This window comes from Mycetomoellerius zeteki, unplaced genomic scaffold, assembly GCF_001594055.1.
Source record: "Mycetomoellerius zeteki isolate Tzet28-1 unplaced genomic scaffold, Tzet1.0 scaffold145, whole genome shotgun sequence".
NCBI lineage: Eukaryota > Metazoa > Arthropoda > Insecta > Hymenoptera > Formicidae > Mycetomoellerius > Mycetomoellerius zeteki.
Genome location: NW_017256393.1, coordinates 1,281,567 through 1,300,184, shown reverse-complemented (window position 1 = coordinate 1,300,184; position 18,618 = coordinate 1,281,567). Strand labels below are relative to the sequence as shown.

Below are 18,618 nucleotides of genomic sequence, written 5' to 3'. Positions count from 1 at the left end.
TTCGATACCCGCGGGTCCCATTTGGTCAGCCAATTTCTTCTTTGGTCCTCGCTCTCGATTCATGCGATTGCTAAATTTCGACTTATCCTTCTTTCTCTCTTTAAAAAGCTTTGATTTATTAGACATCTACTTGTACTTTACTCACTAGCTACTCATTTCACGACACTTTTTATTTTTCTCACGACATTTCTCACGATACCGTAGTTTTTGATGTAAAAAAATATCTTCACATTGCATTTTTATGTATATGTGTACAGGGTGGATACTAAGTTACTCTAAAAGATTTTATGGAGCGATTTCTCACACAATTCAAGCTGAAAATTTTATACGACTACATGTCCGAGACAGGCTTAGTTTCAAAGATACAGGAAATAGTTTCAAAGTTGAGGGAAAATTTTCATTTTTTTTCCAAAAATTTCGAAAACCATTCGAGTTATTTTGAAACTTTAAAATACAAAGTCTTATCAAAATAACTCGAGTAATTTTCGAAATTTTTGAAAAAAAAAACAAAATTTTTTTCCTTCAATTTAAACACTCCATATCTTTAAAATTAAATTGGACGTATGGTCATATGAAATTTTCATCTTGAATTTCTGTGAGAAATCACCTCTTAAAATCTTTTAGAGTATTTAGTATCCACCATGTATAAAATACTCTATAAGAAATATACATATATATATATATATGTGTGACGGAGTACTTCTTTTATCGACATATTAATCGTAAAACTGAGAGTAGCTGTCAATGGAAAATAGTTGTCCAGAGGAAAGTGGCATCGAGGATAAGTGGAAAACAAAGCGCGAAAGAGCGTGCTCTCTACCGACCGATAAAGTTCCTCGAGATAACTTTCCGAGCTAAATGGGATCTGCTCGTACGATCAACTTTTATTTTCACAAAATAGAGGAAGAGAGAGACTAACGGCCGGTTGCGCAGGACCTTGGATAAAAAACAAAGGGGGTGCGTTAATCGAACTTGGAGAATGGAAGCTTTTAAAATCTCTCAACGCCAGACAAAAGAGAGCCCCCACAATAATTGCGCATATCCATTTTGTGTTAAGACGACCAGACGATTTTGAAGAGCTAAGAAGTGACATGCATTTAATAGAGTATTATAAAGGAATGAAAAAGCAGGAATAATTGCTTTTGAAGGTATTAGACATTTTAATTTAGCGATTGCAGGTATAATAATAGATCATATATGTATAATCACTTAAATTATTCATAATCTGCCGTAATTTATATGTATATACTGAATGGATTATTGCTGATGTTTTTTTTTTCAGTTTCTCTTACATTTTACACATTGAGCTAAATTATTAATATTTTAAAATATTAGAAAGTGCTAAAAAATAAGTAAATAAAAATAACCTGCATCTATATTAAAAGCTATGTAGAATCGGGCGATGTAATTTAACATGTGAAAAATTTTGCACTGTATCACAAATAACGGAAGAAAGATTGGCGTTTCTATCCATCTAAATCTAAGCCACGGTGGATCAGTATATCATTTTTGACAGACAAATACTGAATGGTAAACAAGGGGAAGAATGTGGCGGAAGTGAAAGTAGAGGAAACGTAGGAAATCTGAAAAACGTAGGAAATTGCGCATGGTCTCGTATATCTCGAAAATTGGATTTGAATCGAGATTCGTGGCCATGATAAATTTTCATACCGCCGAAGAGAATTTTGTCTGCTTCCGCTTTACTTTCAAACTTCTGTGCGAGCGACTTTTGCAACGTGTTCAGCTATTCAGCTATTCAGTTTTCAACTATTGTTTTCGTCAATAATAATTTCAAGTTGCCAAAAAATAATCGTAATATGAATGTTTCGTTAAAACATACGCAAATATATTACCAAATATATGCACGTAAACTTTTTATATATATGTATAATATATACACAGAAAAAAAAGATGTAGTTCACATAACTAAAAATATTTAGTTGTGAACAATATAGAAACATCATCCTAGTTATTTTTATATGTGATAGGAATATGTATGGTGGATACGATTTATTTATTTACTTTGATGTGTCGACTATATCAATTTAGTTAGGCGCGATCTGATTGTGATAACCAAAACTTGGTTGGGGGATCATTTACTATATATAAGGACAAGTTATATATCCATATAGTTGCGTCAATCGTGATATTATAAAGTATGATGTAATAAGAATTAAATTATTAATAAGAATTAATTTCTTGTTACATCATGCTATGAATTAAGTTACAATTTCAAAAAGCAAAAGCGACTCACCACGCTTACAATTAAAAATATGTATATGTGAAATGCCGTCATTGCTGCAATATAACCTAACCTAATCATTGTACTATAGTTCAAGCGACCACATAAATAGTTGCTTCATATTTTATTATTTAATTTGGTTGGCATCACCAGATTTCTGTGTAGACCAACCATACTGTTTTTTCCGTGTAGTGTTATATATGTTATAACTTCAAAGACACATAATCTTCGTTAGTAGTTTAATTAAATGTCTCTTGTTTGTCGCTCGAATTTATTACTGGCGAGTATTGTCGTATATTATATTTACTTACTACAATTTATATTTACAATTTTTATTAATTATATAACAACCGCAAAGAATATTATATAATATTTCAACTATTTCAACATTTTCAGCACATATTTCACACGTTGAAGTATTATTCAGCTCTGACGATTGCATAATGCGAATAAACTTCCTCTCTTTTCCGTAGTCTCATTCACAGAAAAGAGAAGAGAAAGGTGCTCTTATCGCGTACGCGAGGGCGAAAGTGCCATGTGTTGAAATTCTACTTTGTCGTACTCGACGGCGTCGACAGACGATATGTAAACGCAAAGGGAGGTAGACAAAAAAGGGTACAGTCGCAGAAGAGAGAGAGGAAGATGGATAGGGAAGTCGAGACGAACTACGGGAGATGTATGCTTCATGGAAGATACAATAGAACAAGCTTCTGGACTTGCAAATCCAACAGAGTATATTCTCGTATCTATATATGTGCGTATTCTTTCCGTCTCTTTACTAAAACAAAATATCGAAGGAACATATGACTGCAATGCAAATTGTACCGGAAAATGACCGTAAGAGAAAGTGCTATGTAGAGTTATATCCCCAAAAAGAAGGTAGTTTCTCAAATAATAGTTAAGAAAATATGTGAGAAGAAAACGAGTTAAATCCAATAATTATTTTGATTAATAAAAATTATTGAAACATTTATTACAATCTCGATTTTATTTCACGGATGTGATAAAGCTTCTATGTCGACCTAACAACTATCCATTTTACTCGAAGTTTTCAAGTACGCAATGACGTGCAGAGTGACCTACGAAGAAAGTAGCAATGAAACGCATTTCGTGATCCACGAAGCTGTACACGCAAGGCTTATACGTACGCGTTGCAATATGTAACTGTCGCGACGCAAGCCAATAAATACGAGCTTTTTTCCTCTTTTCTCCCAAGGATAAATGGATCGGCTGGACGTGAGTTTTAGCTTGATAGTGCGGTTCGACGGATATGCCAATCGGAATAGTCCTTGTACTGAATTAAAAAAAAAGAATAAAGTGTAGTAAACGCAAAATTGTGTTTTCAGAAATACTTTCCACGAATATATTATCAGAATTATTGCCAGCAGAAACCACATAGAAAGAAAGATTTTGCTGAAGAATCTAAAAATTTAGTTAAATATAAATCTAAAAATAATTTTGTTGGATCATCAAAATAATTATGTAGGGCGCTCAAACTGGTTGTTAGAATGTCAAAATTTTTTTACAGCATTATTTTCCATGCTTTGAAAATCCTATGCATTATATATTTGGATGGGCTATCAAAATTATTTTCAGATCTGTATCTAGCTAAATTTTTAGATACTTCACACTGAAAAAACAATTTTGCTGAAGAATCTGTAAATTTAGCTATAATAGATACAGATTTGAAAAATAATTTTATTGGACTAGCCAAACAATTAGGATATGACGATAAAATTGGTTTCTAGAATATCAAAAACATTTTGCAGCATTGTTCATCATGCTTAAGATTCCTGTAAAATATTTTAATGGTTCAGCAAAATTATTTTCAGATCTGTATCGAATTTTTAGATTCTTCAGCAAAATTGCTCTTTCAGTGCAGCAAAATCGTTTTTTTTTCCGTGCAGAAATAGAAAAAATGGCTAAGTTATTAAATACTAACAAAATTGGATAATGAAAATTTATTAAATGCGTCCCGAATGTACTTTTTGGGCAAGATTGCACATTTCGACTTTGAAAATGTTATTTCATGTCATTTGTCAGTCAACTAAAATTAATATTGAATGAACAAATGAGACGTATAATTATAAATAAACAGAAGAGATAATAAATTTGCACAACTGCCTCATCGATATTCGTACACTCTGTAGAGTGTACAAACAAACTGTTGTCCATTGCGTCTAGGTGTGAGTGTAATGGATGCGAGAAAAAAATCAATTGCAGCCCAAGGGCTTTTAATCACCGGAGCCTGTCCTTTCATTTCCGCGGCTTGTGTCGGCTGTCGAAAAGTCTCAATTCCTTTTTTCCCCAGCGTCCAGCGTCAGCGGCAGGTTTGCAAAACGGTTGCGTATGACAAACAAGGATAAAAATTCAACCGTCCCTTTCATTCTTTCTGTCACGCTGATGGATTGTATGAAAATTGGAACAACGCATGAATTATTTAACCTTTTTGTGGCCGACGGGTCTCATTTTTTATTTCTAATTTAAAATTGTTTCATTACCGTGAGTTAAAAATGAACGAAAGCAAAGAGGATAATAGTTTCTAGTAAATATAGAAAGTAAGAATTAAAAAAAAACATAAGTAACCACTCGTTTAATAAAACTTAACATTATTAACAGGCGGACTAATGCTAGTAATGCCATGTCCTTCAAAAGAATGCTCGCATAGAATATTATCGATTTAACATGGCAATGAGATGCTAAACTTAAGCAATAACTGAAGAATCTTATTAAAACTTCTTTTCATAAAAAATGGAGAAACAAATATATCTTAATATAAAGTTATTAAGAAAGGAATTAATAAATATCAAAAATTTTCATCAATTTTTTACGATATAATTTATTTTATCGTAATTGTCTCTTTCATTCGAGAAAAAATGAGATGTATGACAAATTAAATTAATTTTTACTCAAAATAAAAGATATATAAGCAATATTAAGTTTCTATTTTTACGAAAAATTGCATATAATTTCAAACTTTATTAACAAAGTATAATTTACTGTTCTCATTTGATTCGCTTAAAATATTTTGCTTAAAACACACATAATGCGATAGGTTTAAGAGGATTTCTATTAACGCTGCATTCCCCGGTGAAACGTACAACAAAATTCCAACGTGATTAAAATTCGAAATTATTTATTACTCGAGCACAAAGTAGACTCCGCGGTCGAAATAAAAGCAACGACATGGCAGGCAAATGATATTAACATGTTCGTCTGTCTAGTGGTCCCGAGTTAAAAAGAGTCCATTCGGAGAACACGGTCTCGGCCCGTTACGCGCGAGCTTTATCGTACGTCAGGTAGAACAACCCCTCAGTGCCTCGATCCCTCCGTTGTACCTTCCCCTTATATATGCCACGACTGCGAAAACGCTTCTTCCCTCGCCGCCTATCTGGCGAGACAATTTCTTTGAGATTCACGCAATCCTGTACTTCGAAAACAGTTCCGTGATGCAGTAAACCGAGATATCGAAAGACGAAATTGGACATAATATAGCGATATCGAATCAATTTTGGAATTTTTAGGAGAATCTACTTTCAGTATATTAAAGAAAATTACACACACACAAACACACACAACACACGCACACGATAAATTTAACGTGCTCTGGTTACGTAAGTGTTCAAGTTGCAGTCGGAAAAGTAATGTAATTTAAAATCAAACGAATGCAAATGTGAATCGGTTCGCATGGGTCTAAAAGTTAAAGAAGGTCGCGCCTGGAAAGAGACTGCGCTTTTCAGGCAGGTGATATAGCGCTACAAGTACGAGAACCGCCCCAATTTACGATTACGAGGCACATGGGGGCTCAAACGAAGGGTTAAACCGGGTTTAATCAATTCTCGCCGAAATGTGCCCGGCGTATCTCGACATTGATGGTGAATTTACCGAATTCCACAGTGTAAAGTGAGTGATGAAGAAACCACGAAAAATAGAATAAATCGGAACGCAAAATTACAGCAAAATAATACGTTATTAGAAAAAAATATAGCAAAAATAAAACATTCCATATATTAAAAGAAATTATATAAATTAATATATGTGGAAACATATAGAAACATTCGATATATGTGATCATTAATTTATATAATCATAGTGGAATAATATATGTGCAAACATATAGAAACATTCGATATATGTGATCATTAATTTATATAATCATAGTGGAATAATGTAAAATTTAATATGTTTCCTTATGCAAAACCGTAAAAAGTTATAAAGCAATAAAGTATGCAACGTTATAATTATATTACGATATTTGCTGTCATAAATCAGTTTCATATTTTCTAAAAGAATTACTTGCGTCGATCTCAATAGTTCACATGAAGTCATATAATATCGCAATTATCACCCTGAATAACGTTATTTAACAATTAAAATATGGATATATATCAAATCTCTATAAATACGAATTATGTGAACCGTGATCTAATTATTATAATATAACTATAATGCATTGTGCGAGATAACACGCGGTTGCAGCTTTTAAATAAACATCGTAAACAGGCATTGTTCTTGTTCTTTTTTTTGTGCAACATTTGTAAAATTTGTTTGGCCCATAGTACATGACGTATAGCATACTTTGATCTTTTTTATTTATCGTTGTTGGACAATCTCATTCGAGGAAATATCTTGAAGGATATCGAAAAGTTTGCTACTCGTGGTTCAGGTTGAACAGTTTTTCCAACACCTCGTCTATTCTCTTCCCACCCGTAAACGATAACGTAGCGGGCCGCAATCCAATGCGAAAAAGTCAAGGAAGCTACGTTTAACCGATGGCTTACTATTTTTCGGACGCAATTCCTTCGCGGCGCCGAAGTTTTCTCGTAGCCAGACAGAATGCTCGGCGTCGTGGCGCCGCTCTCGCAATACAGTGGAACGAAATAGAGATAGACGGAGAGAAATATCGCCTTCTCTTGATTGCATTCTAAGAATGTTCGTTAAAATATTTTTACAAATAAAGATTTTAATTAAAGATTATATTCTTGCGTTTATGTATACAATGTAATTAAGCCTTTTAAATAATATTAGACGATATCAGACAAGAAACATTTCAGAAATATATCATTTTATAATATATTTGATGAAAAATTAACGTTTATGAAAATTTTTATCCCTTTTTTGTATATCCAACTTTTATTATGTAATTATATTTACGTAATAAATTCGTTATTAAGCAATGAATAATCGGTAATATTATAAATTTGAATAAACAGTAATGAATTTGAATATCGAAAACTGATTGTCACGTTATCATCCATGTCATCCATATTCTCATTAGTGTGTTATTTATGCGTAATACAATATCAAACGCATAAACAAATGCGATAAAGTTAAGTCAAATAGCTAAATGAAGTAATCAAGACTTCTTGGGCTTTCACTATAATGATATTTCAGTGATAAAATTAATGACTTTTAATAAGAATTAAAATCGTGTAAATGTGCAACATACATACGAGTACATTAGAAAGCGCCAATGATCGATCAAATAATTTTTATTTTCAAATAATTCTTTGCATAATTATTCCAAATTCATTTTTTGAAAAGGATAAATACGACGTAAATGCTGTACATAAATATAAAGAACGCCAATAATCGGTCAAAGCTAAATGTTATGAATATAATACTCTTACAATACAATATTCTTAATTTTTAAATTTAATTATCTCAATGTGATTGTGCGCCGAAACGTTCGGACATTAACCGCAATCAATCTGAGATGTTAATAATATAAATATGATAAGGCGTCGAAATGTTCAGACATTCCTATATATGAAATAATCTCCCCTAAGTTAATTTAGTAAAGAACTTATTGCGAAAAATATTACCTCAGCCAGAATTCGAACCTGGGACCTCTCGACTTTCCGGAGCGAGTGTCTTAGCCAACTCGACACTGAGGCAATTAAATTTAAAATTAAGATATGTATTATATTCATAACATCTAACTTTGACTCATTTTTTGAAAGTTTTATAACAAGCGTTAATTTCATAATTAAAAAATCATCGCGTGGTCTCGTTTAGCCTCAATTAGTCCATTTGACCTTACATAGCTAACTACATTAATTAAAATTCATGGCCAATTATAAAACATAGCTCTCAAGTGTGACTGCGCTATCGTGTAATTGAATCATCGGTTTGATCCGCTAAGGCTAAAGCTAATGTACCAAGGCTTGTATTTCGTTATGAATTTTGATCAAGAAGCATATATAATACATATTAGATAAGACATTCAGAAAAAAGTTTCATATTATATGAGACACAGATGGTTCAATAACCGTTTGATTAAAGATCAACCGAGAGTATATTCAGCCGATTACAACAGCGATCAATTATTTCCTTGAAAATTGATCCATAAAATTATCAATAAATAAAATGGATAAACTAAAAATTTAAATCAAAATGCCTTATTTATTTAAAAAATTAATAATCATTAGTTTTTTCAATAAATAAGTTAATTAATGGTATCTAGCAAAATATTTTTGATCATAATTTATATATTTTGACAAATATGTATTATAAGAATTTCTAATTATTGTCTTCTCGTACTAGTTTGTATAATATACTCACTCGCAAAAAATGGGCTGTAATGTTACAGTGATCCATTTTTTACGGATGATTATACATTTAATCTTGGAAGCATACAGAGAGACTAAACGCAAACTTGAAATTTTATTTAAAATTATTTGGAAAGAAAAAATAAACGACTAAATTAACAATTTTTTCCTACTATGTTTTACAGATAATTTAATTTGTATCCATCATAAATATGTAATTATTAGAATGGAATAAATCTCGTGATACTTTGTACGACATCCCGATGTTAATTACGATATAATATACACTTTATTATCTAGCAACGGAATTCCATTGAAATGCGATTGAAAATGCGACAAAATATTAATAATAATAGAAGCTGTATGATTCACTCAATGCTCACAAACCTTGTAAATTAATACAATAAATTTTGTGATATTAAAATCGAGTTAACGACTAATTCAACTGTCATTCAATGAGATACAATCAAAACTCAGTGTTACATATATGTAATAGGTAATACATATCGAAAACGTAAATTTAATGAAACGTGCATTATTAATAATAAACGATCAATACATTGTGGTCTTCCATAACTTGAATTACAGGATATTCGCAGAATTATTAATACTCGTATATTAATCCGTGTTCTTAATCTGCAAATGATGAACAAATTATATTTATTAGCACAAAATTTAATGTTTGATACAAAATATATTAAAATCTAAAAATTATTATTAAAAATCAATGAATATCAATGAATATCATAATAAGATAATACTTTACAATTCTCATCTTCTATCGCCTTCTTTAAGCGAAATAAACAAACTGCGCAAAACATTTGCTTTGATAAAAGCTGTCGATAAATTAACGCTTAATAGTCATCAATCGCGGGAGTTAATCAATTGTATACGTGCCCATATCCAGACTAATTGTTCGTAGAAAATAATCGCATTTCAATAGGTAATTATCGCCCGTATGAGTATCGCAATAAAAGAATATTTTATAATTCCCATTCTCTGTTACTTCTGCATGTGAAATGAATAAACCTTGCGAAATACTTGCTTCAATAAAAGTTGTCAATAAATTAACAGACGCGGGAGTTAATCAAACGTACGTGCTGATAGACGAGCTAATTGTTCATAGAAAATAATCGCATTTCAATAGGTAATACGGAGCAGTATAACGCAGTATAATCGTCACTTGCCGCTAAAGTCTCACCTTGCAATGATAATGATTACATTTACACGGACACCCTTAATCGGATTTAATAACATCCGTAGTTAGAAACTGGCAAATCACAGTTATTCGATCCTTCAGAGAAATTGCTATGATTAGCCAGTTTTACATAACTACGGATATTATTAAATCCGATTAAGGGTGTTCGTGTAAACATAGTCAATAAATATTCTGCGCACGACGGCTTTACGCGAATGCCATAACGTATACCAAAACAAATGGCCATAACGTATAATAAAACAACGTACACCAAACTAAAAGTCACGGCCGTATGTTGGACTTTTTTCAAAAAAGAAATATTTAATATTATTTTTATTAAATAATTGCACGTCGAATATTTTGTTCTTCGTATTTCATAGTAATTTCGACCAACAATGTGTTATCATATATTTTACATTTTATTTTGTGGATTCGTTAGTGTCATCTAAGATGAGAACTGATTTCGTTCGATCGAAAGAGTATTTTAAAATGGAAATGTTGTTAAATCTTAATTGAAAAGAACATATTTTAATTTATTATAATTGATAACAGCTGAAATTTGCTATTATATAAAAATTTGCTATTATTGTATTTGCTAAAATTTGTTATTTGTATTATATTTGTATATATAAACATATATTATTAATAACAAATTTTAGCTACTATATGAATTGTGCACACAATTGTCCTTAGGATGTAAAAAAAATTATAGAAAAAAAATAGTAAAGTAATTTCCATAATTATTTTGATTAAAACAGAAGTAAACTTTATTCCTCAAATAAATATTCAATTTTATACATTGAGTTTGAGAAAGTAATAAAAGCAAAGTAGTTTTAAATAAAAGTCCGCATTGCTACGGGCAATACGGGCTCGTAGTTACTTTATTAAATCAATATAAAATATAAAAAAATTATCATCTAGCATTATCTTTCGAGATAACACTGATATACAAAAAAGTATAAAACATATAATAAGAATATACAATTTTCAATTTTAATATATTTTAAAAATTTATTTTTGGTTTTCAAAAGTAAGTTTTTCATGTGAAGTAATTTCTCTTCTCAAATAACCTTTAGTATCAAAATATTATAAGTTTAAAAAATAGTAAACGCAAACAAAAATATAATCTCTGAAGGATCGATTAGGCCACAGTAAAAAATAAAATATCTCGAGCAAACTTCACCTGAGTTTCTCAATTGAATCACCGTGTTGTGTATCAAGATTGACTTAGCTAAGCTTTTCAGCAGAAAAGCAAATATAGATAAAATCTAAAGAAAGAATGTTAGCAAACTTATAATATTCATGTCCAAGCGCGCGAGATTCTCTTCTTTTATCGAAGCTCAAATAAAAATAATTTTTGATAAAACTTGAGCTATAAATGGTTTCATAAAGCCACAGAAAGGCTCACTGCCACTGCGCTAAAGTAAAGTATAGTATCTTAATCCTCGGCACCAATTCTCCAAACTTGAATTTCGTCGAAGTTTCGCGTAAGCTTAACTACTAATTGGGCGCAATGTCCGCGGCTCTTGGCACTGTACTATCCGACACAGACGTCCGTTACTACGAGAACTTTGCAGATTGTAATTCCCTGTCTTGCTCTGTCTACCTATTTTATCAAACGTACACACAGACTTGGAGAAACGTACGTGTAACATTTGTACTCGCTGTGTATATCTATTACGTTATGGACGGAATATCTGTCGATAAGCTATAAAGGATACCGCAAGGCTCAGAATTATCTTTTAATAGATTGATTTAGAATTACATTAAATTTATACAAATCTGTAACGAAATTAATTCTTTTTTAACAACACTAGATCTACTTAACTTACAAAAAAATTTCAACACGGATTTTTACAGGTCGACAAACGAAAATCAGAGAAGAATATCATCGTATATAAACTTCCGATTGAATCTCTATAAATGTCTTATTTTCTATAGAATTACGTTGATTGGGAGCTATTCTGGAATCGAGAATCAGATGTAGCAACGAACTGATTGAGACTGATTTTCCAGATTGTGCAGTGATTTTAAATCTGTATTGAACTTTATATCAAATCCTAAAGATAAAAGACATTCATCTTTATGTTGATAAACATATCATTGTTTCGTTTTTTTGTGTCCGAAATAGGATTAACGATATCGAATAGAAATATTCATTATGAATACATTCATCAGTGCAAAAACTATTTAAATTGAGTAAAATGTAATTTCGTATTTTTATGTCAAATATTTTACGTCAAATATTTTATGTCAAATATTGTACGTACAATATTTTCGTTAAAAATGCACGAAATTTAAACTAAAAAAAGGGTTTTAAAGCTTGAAATCTCTACTTTCGAAAGATTACTATATTTTATATGAGTTTATGTGTGTTTAGTAATTTTTACATATAGAAAACTTCGAGCTCTTCTTCTCATTTTGTGGGCCTGTTACGTGTCCAAAAAAATTTGCAAAAATTTTCGACAATTTAAAAGCTTGAAGTTTTCCCTGAAAATTTATTTTCAAAAAATAATCCTATGATTATTTTTTTATTACTGAGTTACTTGCAGATTATAAAAGAGAATTCCGACTTTAATTAAACTAAAAATACATAAGCTAAAACTTTGCCTTATCATATAACTGATTAAAATTTATTCTGTCTTCAAAAAAAATATTTTATCTCATCTTGAAAATCGAACAAACTTTTTACTCAATCCAAAACGAGTTTACCCTGAATATATATAATAGGTATTACATCAAATATGTCAAATATATGTTCATTATTCGATATAACGCCTGTTCATTCAGGGTGAATATAATTTTTTAATTGATGGTAAATATAGTCATAGTGAATATTTCTATCCGATTTCGACAATCGAAATCGTCGAAATACGTCGAACTTCGACAGATATATTGCCGCGAATTACAGATTCAAGCTATTGATTTAGTACCACGTCGATACTGCGGCAATAACAGTGGTGACACGTGTGGACTTTTGATAGCGATCCATTAGAATGAAAAATTAAAGACTACAGGCACAGTCGATCAACAAATTAACCATCCGAAATATAGCGTACGCACTCAAGGCAGGCGCAAACAAATCAAGATAATGGTGGATATTTCACGCACACGGCAATGGTAACCAGTATCTGACTCGTATAGGTCCCGGGAGAATCGAACGTGTGCATCCGTATCAATGGAGAGACGAGTCACCTATCCATCTTTATTTGTCTTGTCTCTATCGTGCATTTTTCTCTGCGCTACGAACTTCTCAATTTCTGAAAGCAGTGTATGTGCTGGATGTTGCGGAAACTGATAGAGAATTAGAAAAAAAGTGATAGTATGTCCCAAAAGAGACATTCGTACAAAAGGAGAAGAAAATTTATAAAAACCGGAAAAGAAAGAGGAAAAAGTGTTCCATCACAAGAGACACATATGTCTATAAAAGTGCTCTATCACGATCAAGACACGTATATTTTTAAAAGAAGATAAAAAAGAAAGTCTTTTTCTCAATCCTACATAATGCGTAAATTATAAAACGAAACATCGGTGCAAGATTTTACGGGAAAAACTTGAGTTAGAGCGTGAAAACTCATCAGCGCGAAGACCAAAACGCATGGTTAGAGAGAAGGGAAAATGGTAACTGATGGTGTGTAATAATATAAATTTTTAATCGATTTAATTGCAAACCGATTGCAATATTAAACGTTCCATTACCAGAGAAAGTAATGAAATTATCATGGAACAATTCTTCCGCCGTATTTTAATTTCATTGATGTTTTATTGTCACGTTTATAGGAATATTCGAAAAGCGTGACTCTCTCTCAATATTGCACGTATTTTAATCTACAGGATATATGAAACAGAAGGTTTTTTTCCAGCGTGTTTTATCTAAAAAAAAGTTACAACGAGAGTACGCAGGTTTTTCAGGGTTTATTCTATATAACATAACTACTAATACCGTTACTTTACTTTAATATGTGCAAAGCTTTTCACCCTCAGGGATTAAAATAAATGTGTTTTTGCTCGGTAAAATAATTAAATTTTTATACGCGAATAAGTAAGAATGAACGACTGTTTTGAGGATTGTGACATTGATAAACATTCTTTGAAATCCGTATCGACGTTTGAAGACTCGTGTGTCTATTAACGTGAGGACTTCCATTAACGCCACACGCTCGAGGAATCAATATTAATATGAGCTACATACAGGATGATACAGGATATCTCAGATCTACCAGGCCACCTTTTAAATATTCTTGGACAAATAAATCGATTTTTGCTTAAAAAAAAATATCGAACCTCAATCATTTTCAGCTTGCGGCTGCTAGAAGAAGCCTCGAAAAATAAATTTCAAAAATGAAAACAGATAGCAAAAATTTCTCTTACTTTATTGAATTTATAATTTGAGATTAATTACAATAATAATTAATGTTAAAAACCGAAAATTTATGAAATAATGAATCGATATCTTCGTTTCGAAGAAAGATTGATTTAAAGTTGATTGAAGAGTTCGTGGATGAAGAATGGATCGCTAAATCTGGGACATACTGTACATCGGGAACATTTAATGGCCGTTAGTGGATACACGTCGCTTGAAAATGGAATTGAATAGAGTAATGTGCACGCTTGAACAATATCCCTTCCCTGTTGGCGTATCGTATTGTACGTTTGCCTAGATAATGAGACGTCACGGTCAGTTCAGTGTAGCCGTTATTTATAATCCACAATTGATTCTACACATTCTCCTTTCGCTATTCAACTTGTTATATACAGCATAGTACATGTGCCCTCATGCATATCGCGTTAAACCATGTGCACATCGGAAAACGATGAATGATAAGCGACGTGTTGAGAACAATGAAGAAGATAAGCTCGTGTATTAAACAAACTCGAGCACGTGTAATTTTAATGACTTTACGCATTGTTTAATATGTTCCACTTTTACTGGATCAATGATAGAATGTTAGATGAATTTTAATCGATCTTTTCGAAAGAAAAAGAAAAGCATCGAGAAAAGAATTATTTTCTTTAATTTTTCTTAATTTCCGATATTATATATCTACAGAATTTATCTTCAAATTTAAAATTATGTTGAAGTTTGTTTAGAATCTAAGCTTTATTTAAGTCTTAAATTTTTATTTACGCAACCGAGTTTTCTATTTTTACATATTTACGTAAAAATATTTCATGTCGATCCACAAATAATCGTATTTGAAATCCTCTTTGCATTGCAAAAATGTTTACTATTCAAAATGAGATTATCGCACACAAGGGTAGGAAAACCTTGTGCCTCGAGTCGTAAATCCGTTTGAGATCCCTTCCGTGCGAAAGATAGCCCCAAGATACATCAAGGATTTCGTCTTGAATTTTGCACGCGCTCAGGGCACGCGGCTCCCCGCTTCGATAATATAAACAGCATCCGCTTTCAGCGAAAGGTTATACCACAAGAGGAAACACGGCGAGGTTGAACATCCTAGTCGTGCAATGTGAAAAATAAATAGAGGCCAATTTGACTTCAGTACCTAAGAAAATATTACAGTCAGAATTCTGACGTAATCATTCGAATTATTATTCAGTAAATATTTTTCCAGAGGAATTTCATAATTTCATAATAATCATTTTATATATACATTTAATTATTTTCAGGTAAATATTATACAAAATCAAAGCAATACAGAATAAAAAAGAATTCCAAAGTATCCAGTCGCATTGTAAATTTTTTTTATATTTGTGACTATAATTGCATGGTAAAATATTATAGTCAGGAATTGTATTTTTAGTTATTACTGCCATAATATTAATAATATAATTATTATTTATAGTTTTATATACCAAAAGAAATATACGATTATAAAAATGACTACAAGACTATTTCTTTTATTCTTATTTATTTATAAACATAATTACTATTCAAATATCAAAGCAGAAATAACTACAAAACTAAGGCTCCTAACTATAATTATTTTACGATACAATTATAGCCATAAATACGAAAAACTTTTGTGGAATATCTTTTCTGTCGATACATCACTCGGAGCTTCAGAAATAATAAACCGTAAGCTTTTGTTCGTGAAATCTGTTCTGCGCGGTAACTATAAAAAGTATGCGGAAAAAGATAATATCATCTGGACCATCCGCGCATTGCGATACGGATACGGATCCGCGATACGGTTTGCCGATTCGTCGTTTAGCTCTCGATCCTGTTTGCTGTCGGTGAGAAATAAAAACGACCGTTGTAACGGTGGGTAAATGTGCGAGGATGGGTGGTACGTATTGTGGAAAAGTTCGTAAAAAAAAAACCGTCAGCGATATTACGGCATGTCCGCCGAGGCGGACGTATAATTTCCGGCTTGACGTTGAATCCTCGTCAACGTATGCTCCATACACGTCCATTCCGTTGTCGCGGTCCGACGTGTGTCTCATCGTCTCTTTGGCGAGGCAGTTTGTTTGCGTTAAGCCGCGTCTCTAACGAATGGATGAACAAACCTGTACGTACACGTAAAGAACAATTTTGCTGAAATATTTAAAAATTTTGCTAGATGAAGGTCTAAAAATAATTTTGTAATTTTTAAAAATAATTTTGTTGGGACAGCAAAACAATTATGCAGAAAATTCAAACACAATGAGCATGCTGCAAAAAATTTTGATATTCTTAGTAACCGCAGCTTGAGCGTCCTACATAATTATTTTAATATTTTAATAGTTGACCAAAATTATTTTTAGATCTATATATGTAACTAAATTTTTTAATATTTCAGTAAAACTGTTTTTTCCATGTAGAGGACTATTCGTAAATCAAATCGAACCGCAAAAAAAGCCTTAATTCTCTCCAACTCCGAAATAACGAGTGATTTCTCTGAATGTTTTGTTCCTTTTTCTTTGCCCTAAATGTTGTACATTAATGGAAATCTTACAAAATTTCTCAAGCATGAAATGCAAAGAATTCTCCGAACGCATCTACGTTAATTCCCACGCTTGCCATCGTCCGATGCGCGGGACGACGTGCACACAACGTGCAGCGGAATGTATTTTTTCAAAACAACAGCAGTACTAACTGTCGTCCGCGAGTGCTTGTTTCGCTAAATGATTGATGTGGTACATTTTGAAAAGACAAGGAACAAGCTGACGCCGAACAACGCGATGCGTCTATGTGCCTTATCTAAGGTGACGGCGTTAAATCGGCGCGCGTGGTCATGCATACTAATACAGACTTTGAGATATATATTTCGGTTCTCCCTGCTACGCACTTAGACCCTGCGTAATTTGTTTAAAGTATTCCGCGTATATCGGAAAAATTCCGGATGACAAATTCGTTAACTATCAACCCTTTATAGCGAATAGCTAACTGCAATTAAATAAGATTAACGATGTAATTATTATTGTGTCTTCTTGTCGAATTTGTCATCATAATCATTACCTTACTTTTAAATTTAGTTTTATTAACACTGTTTAGAAATAATAGAATAACAATTAACTCTTTAGCTGCCGTATACAAACTTTAAATAAATAAATACGTAAATATTTTAAATAATACTTTAAATAAATAAGTAGACTTTGATGCATTTAATAGTTATGTATTATTTAAAAATCTATTACTATCTCGATTTTTACATTACAATTTCCTAGCTAAACTCCAAAATGTTAAACGTATGGTAATTGCATTTTATTTAAATTCCTTTCTACCGTGTAGATTAATCTCGGTTTGATTTACTTTTCTAATTTTTAAAATTAGAGAAAGATAAAAAGTAAATTAAATCAAGATAAAATAAATCTACATTAATAAAAACCGATAATTTCAAAAGCTGTTTTGCAGGCAGGTAAAAAGTTAATTCATACGGAAAAAAACGAGTGTAAACTTACCTTTTCTCGAAGCATGTCCCTCACCCTGGTCGCTTGACTCCTACTCCTGTGCAACTCCAGCTGCAACTCCAAACATCTCTCCTGCCAGTTGAGCTCCTCCACTGTCGTCGTATACCCGTCGAAGCTCTTGGACGTGCTGTAAGTGGGCCTGACGTCCAGCTTTTCCCTCTTCAGGTCGACGTTGCCACCAGTGGCTCTCGGATCAACGAACAATCTGCCCGCTTCATATATTCGTGATGCCGGTAATTGCTCAGGCGGTTGCCTGCCGGAGAACGAGAACGCCCTGTCAAAGTGGCTCCTGCCGCTGGAAGGCCCCGGGTCGTAGTTTGACCTTCCTCGACAGAGGGGACTACCTGGTTCCTTTCCGACATCGTAGGCCAGGTCGGACTGAACTGGAGTGATGAACGTTCTTTTATCCGCATACTCCACGTGGCCGCTCGACTCGGACGTGAAGTCGTATGGGCTACACTTGGGCTTTTCACGGAGTTCGATGTAACCGGCGCTTCTGGCACTCTCAGCGAAGCTCTTGTCCTTGTGAAAGAACAGATTCGACACGTTGACGTAGGGCGAGTCTCTCGTATGCACCGACAGCGGCGCGCCGCTACCCGCATTATTGTTATTATTGTTGTTATTGACATTCGTGGAGACACTAGTAGAGGTACTGGCGGTACTGATGGCGGTAGTAGCGGCGGTGCCGACGTGCCTAGGCCGTGGCGGCGGCGTTGGGGCTTGTCGAAATTGTCGTGGCCACAATCGCGGGCTATCGGGTCCGGAATTGGAGC

The 18,618-nt window shown here is 32.8% G+C and overlaps 1 protein-coding gene across 1 annotated transcript in view; it reads right to left on the bottom strand.

The window, feature by feature from the left end:
- The window catches only part of LOC108732033 (uncharacterized protein CG43867), a 66,988-nt gene extending 48,376 nt beyond the window's left edge, over positions 1 to 18,612 (bottom strand). The window contains exon 1 of the mRNA XM_018462630.1: positions 17,837 to 18,612. Coding sequence (XP_018318132.1) covers positions 17,837 to 17,851 — 15 coding nt within the window. The 5' untranslated portion in view covers positions 17,852 to 18,612. The remainder of the gene's footprint in view (positions 1 to 17,836) is intronic.
- Between the last annotated feature and the right edge of the window lie 6 nt (positions 18,613 to 18,618).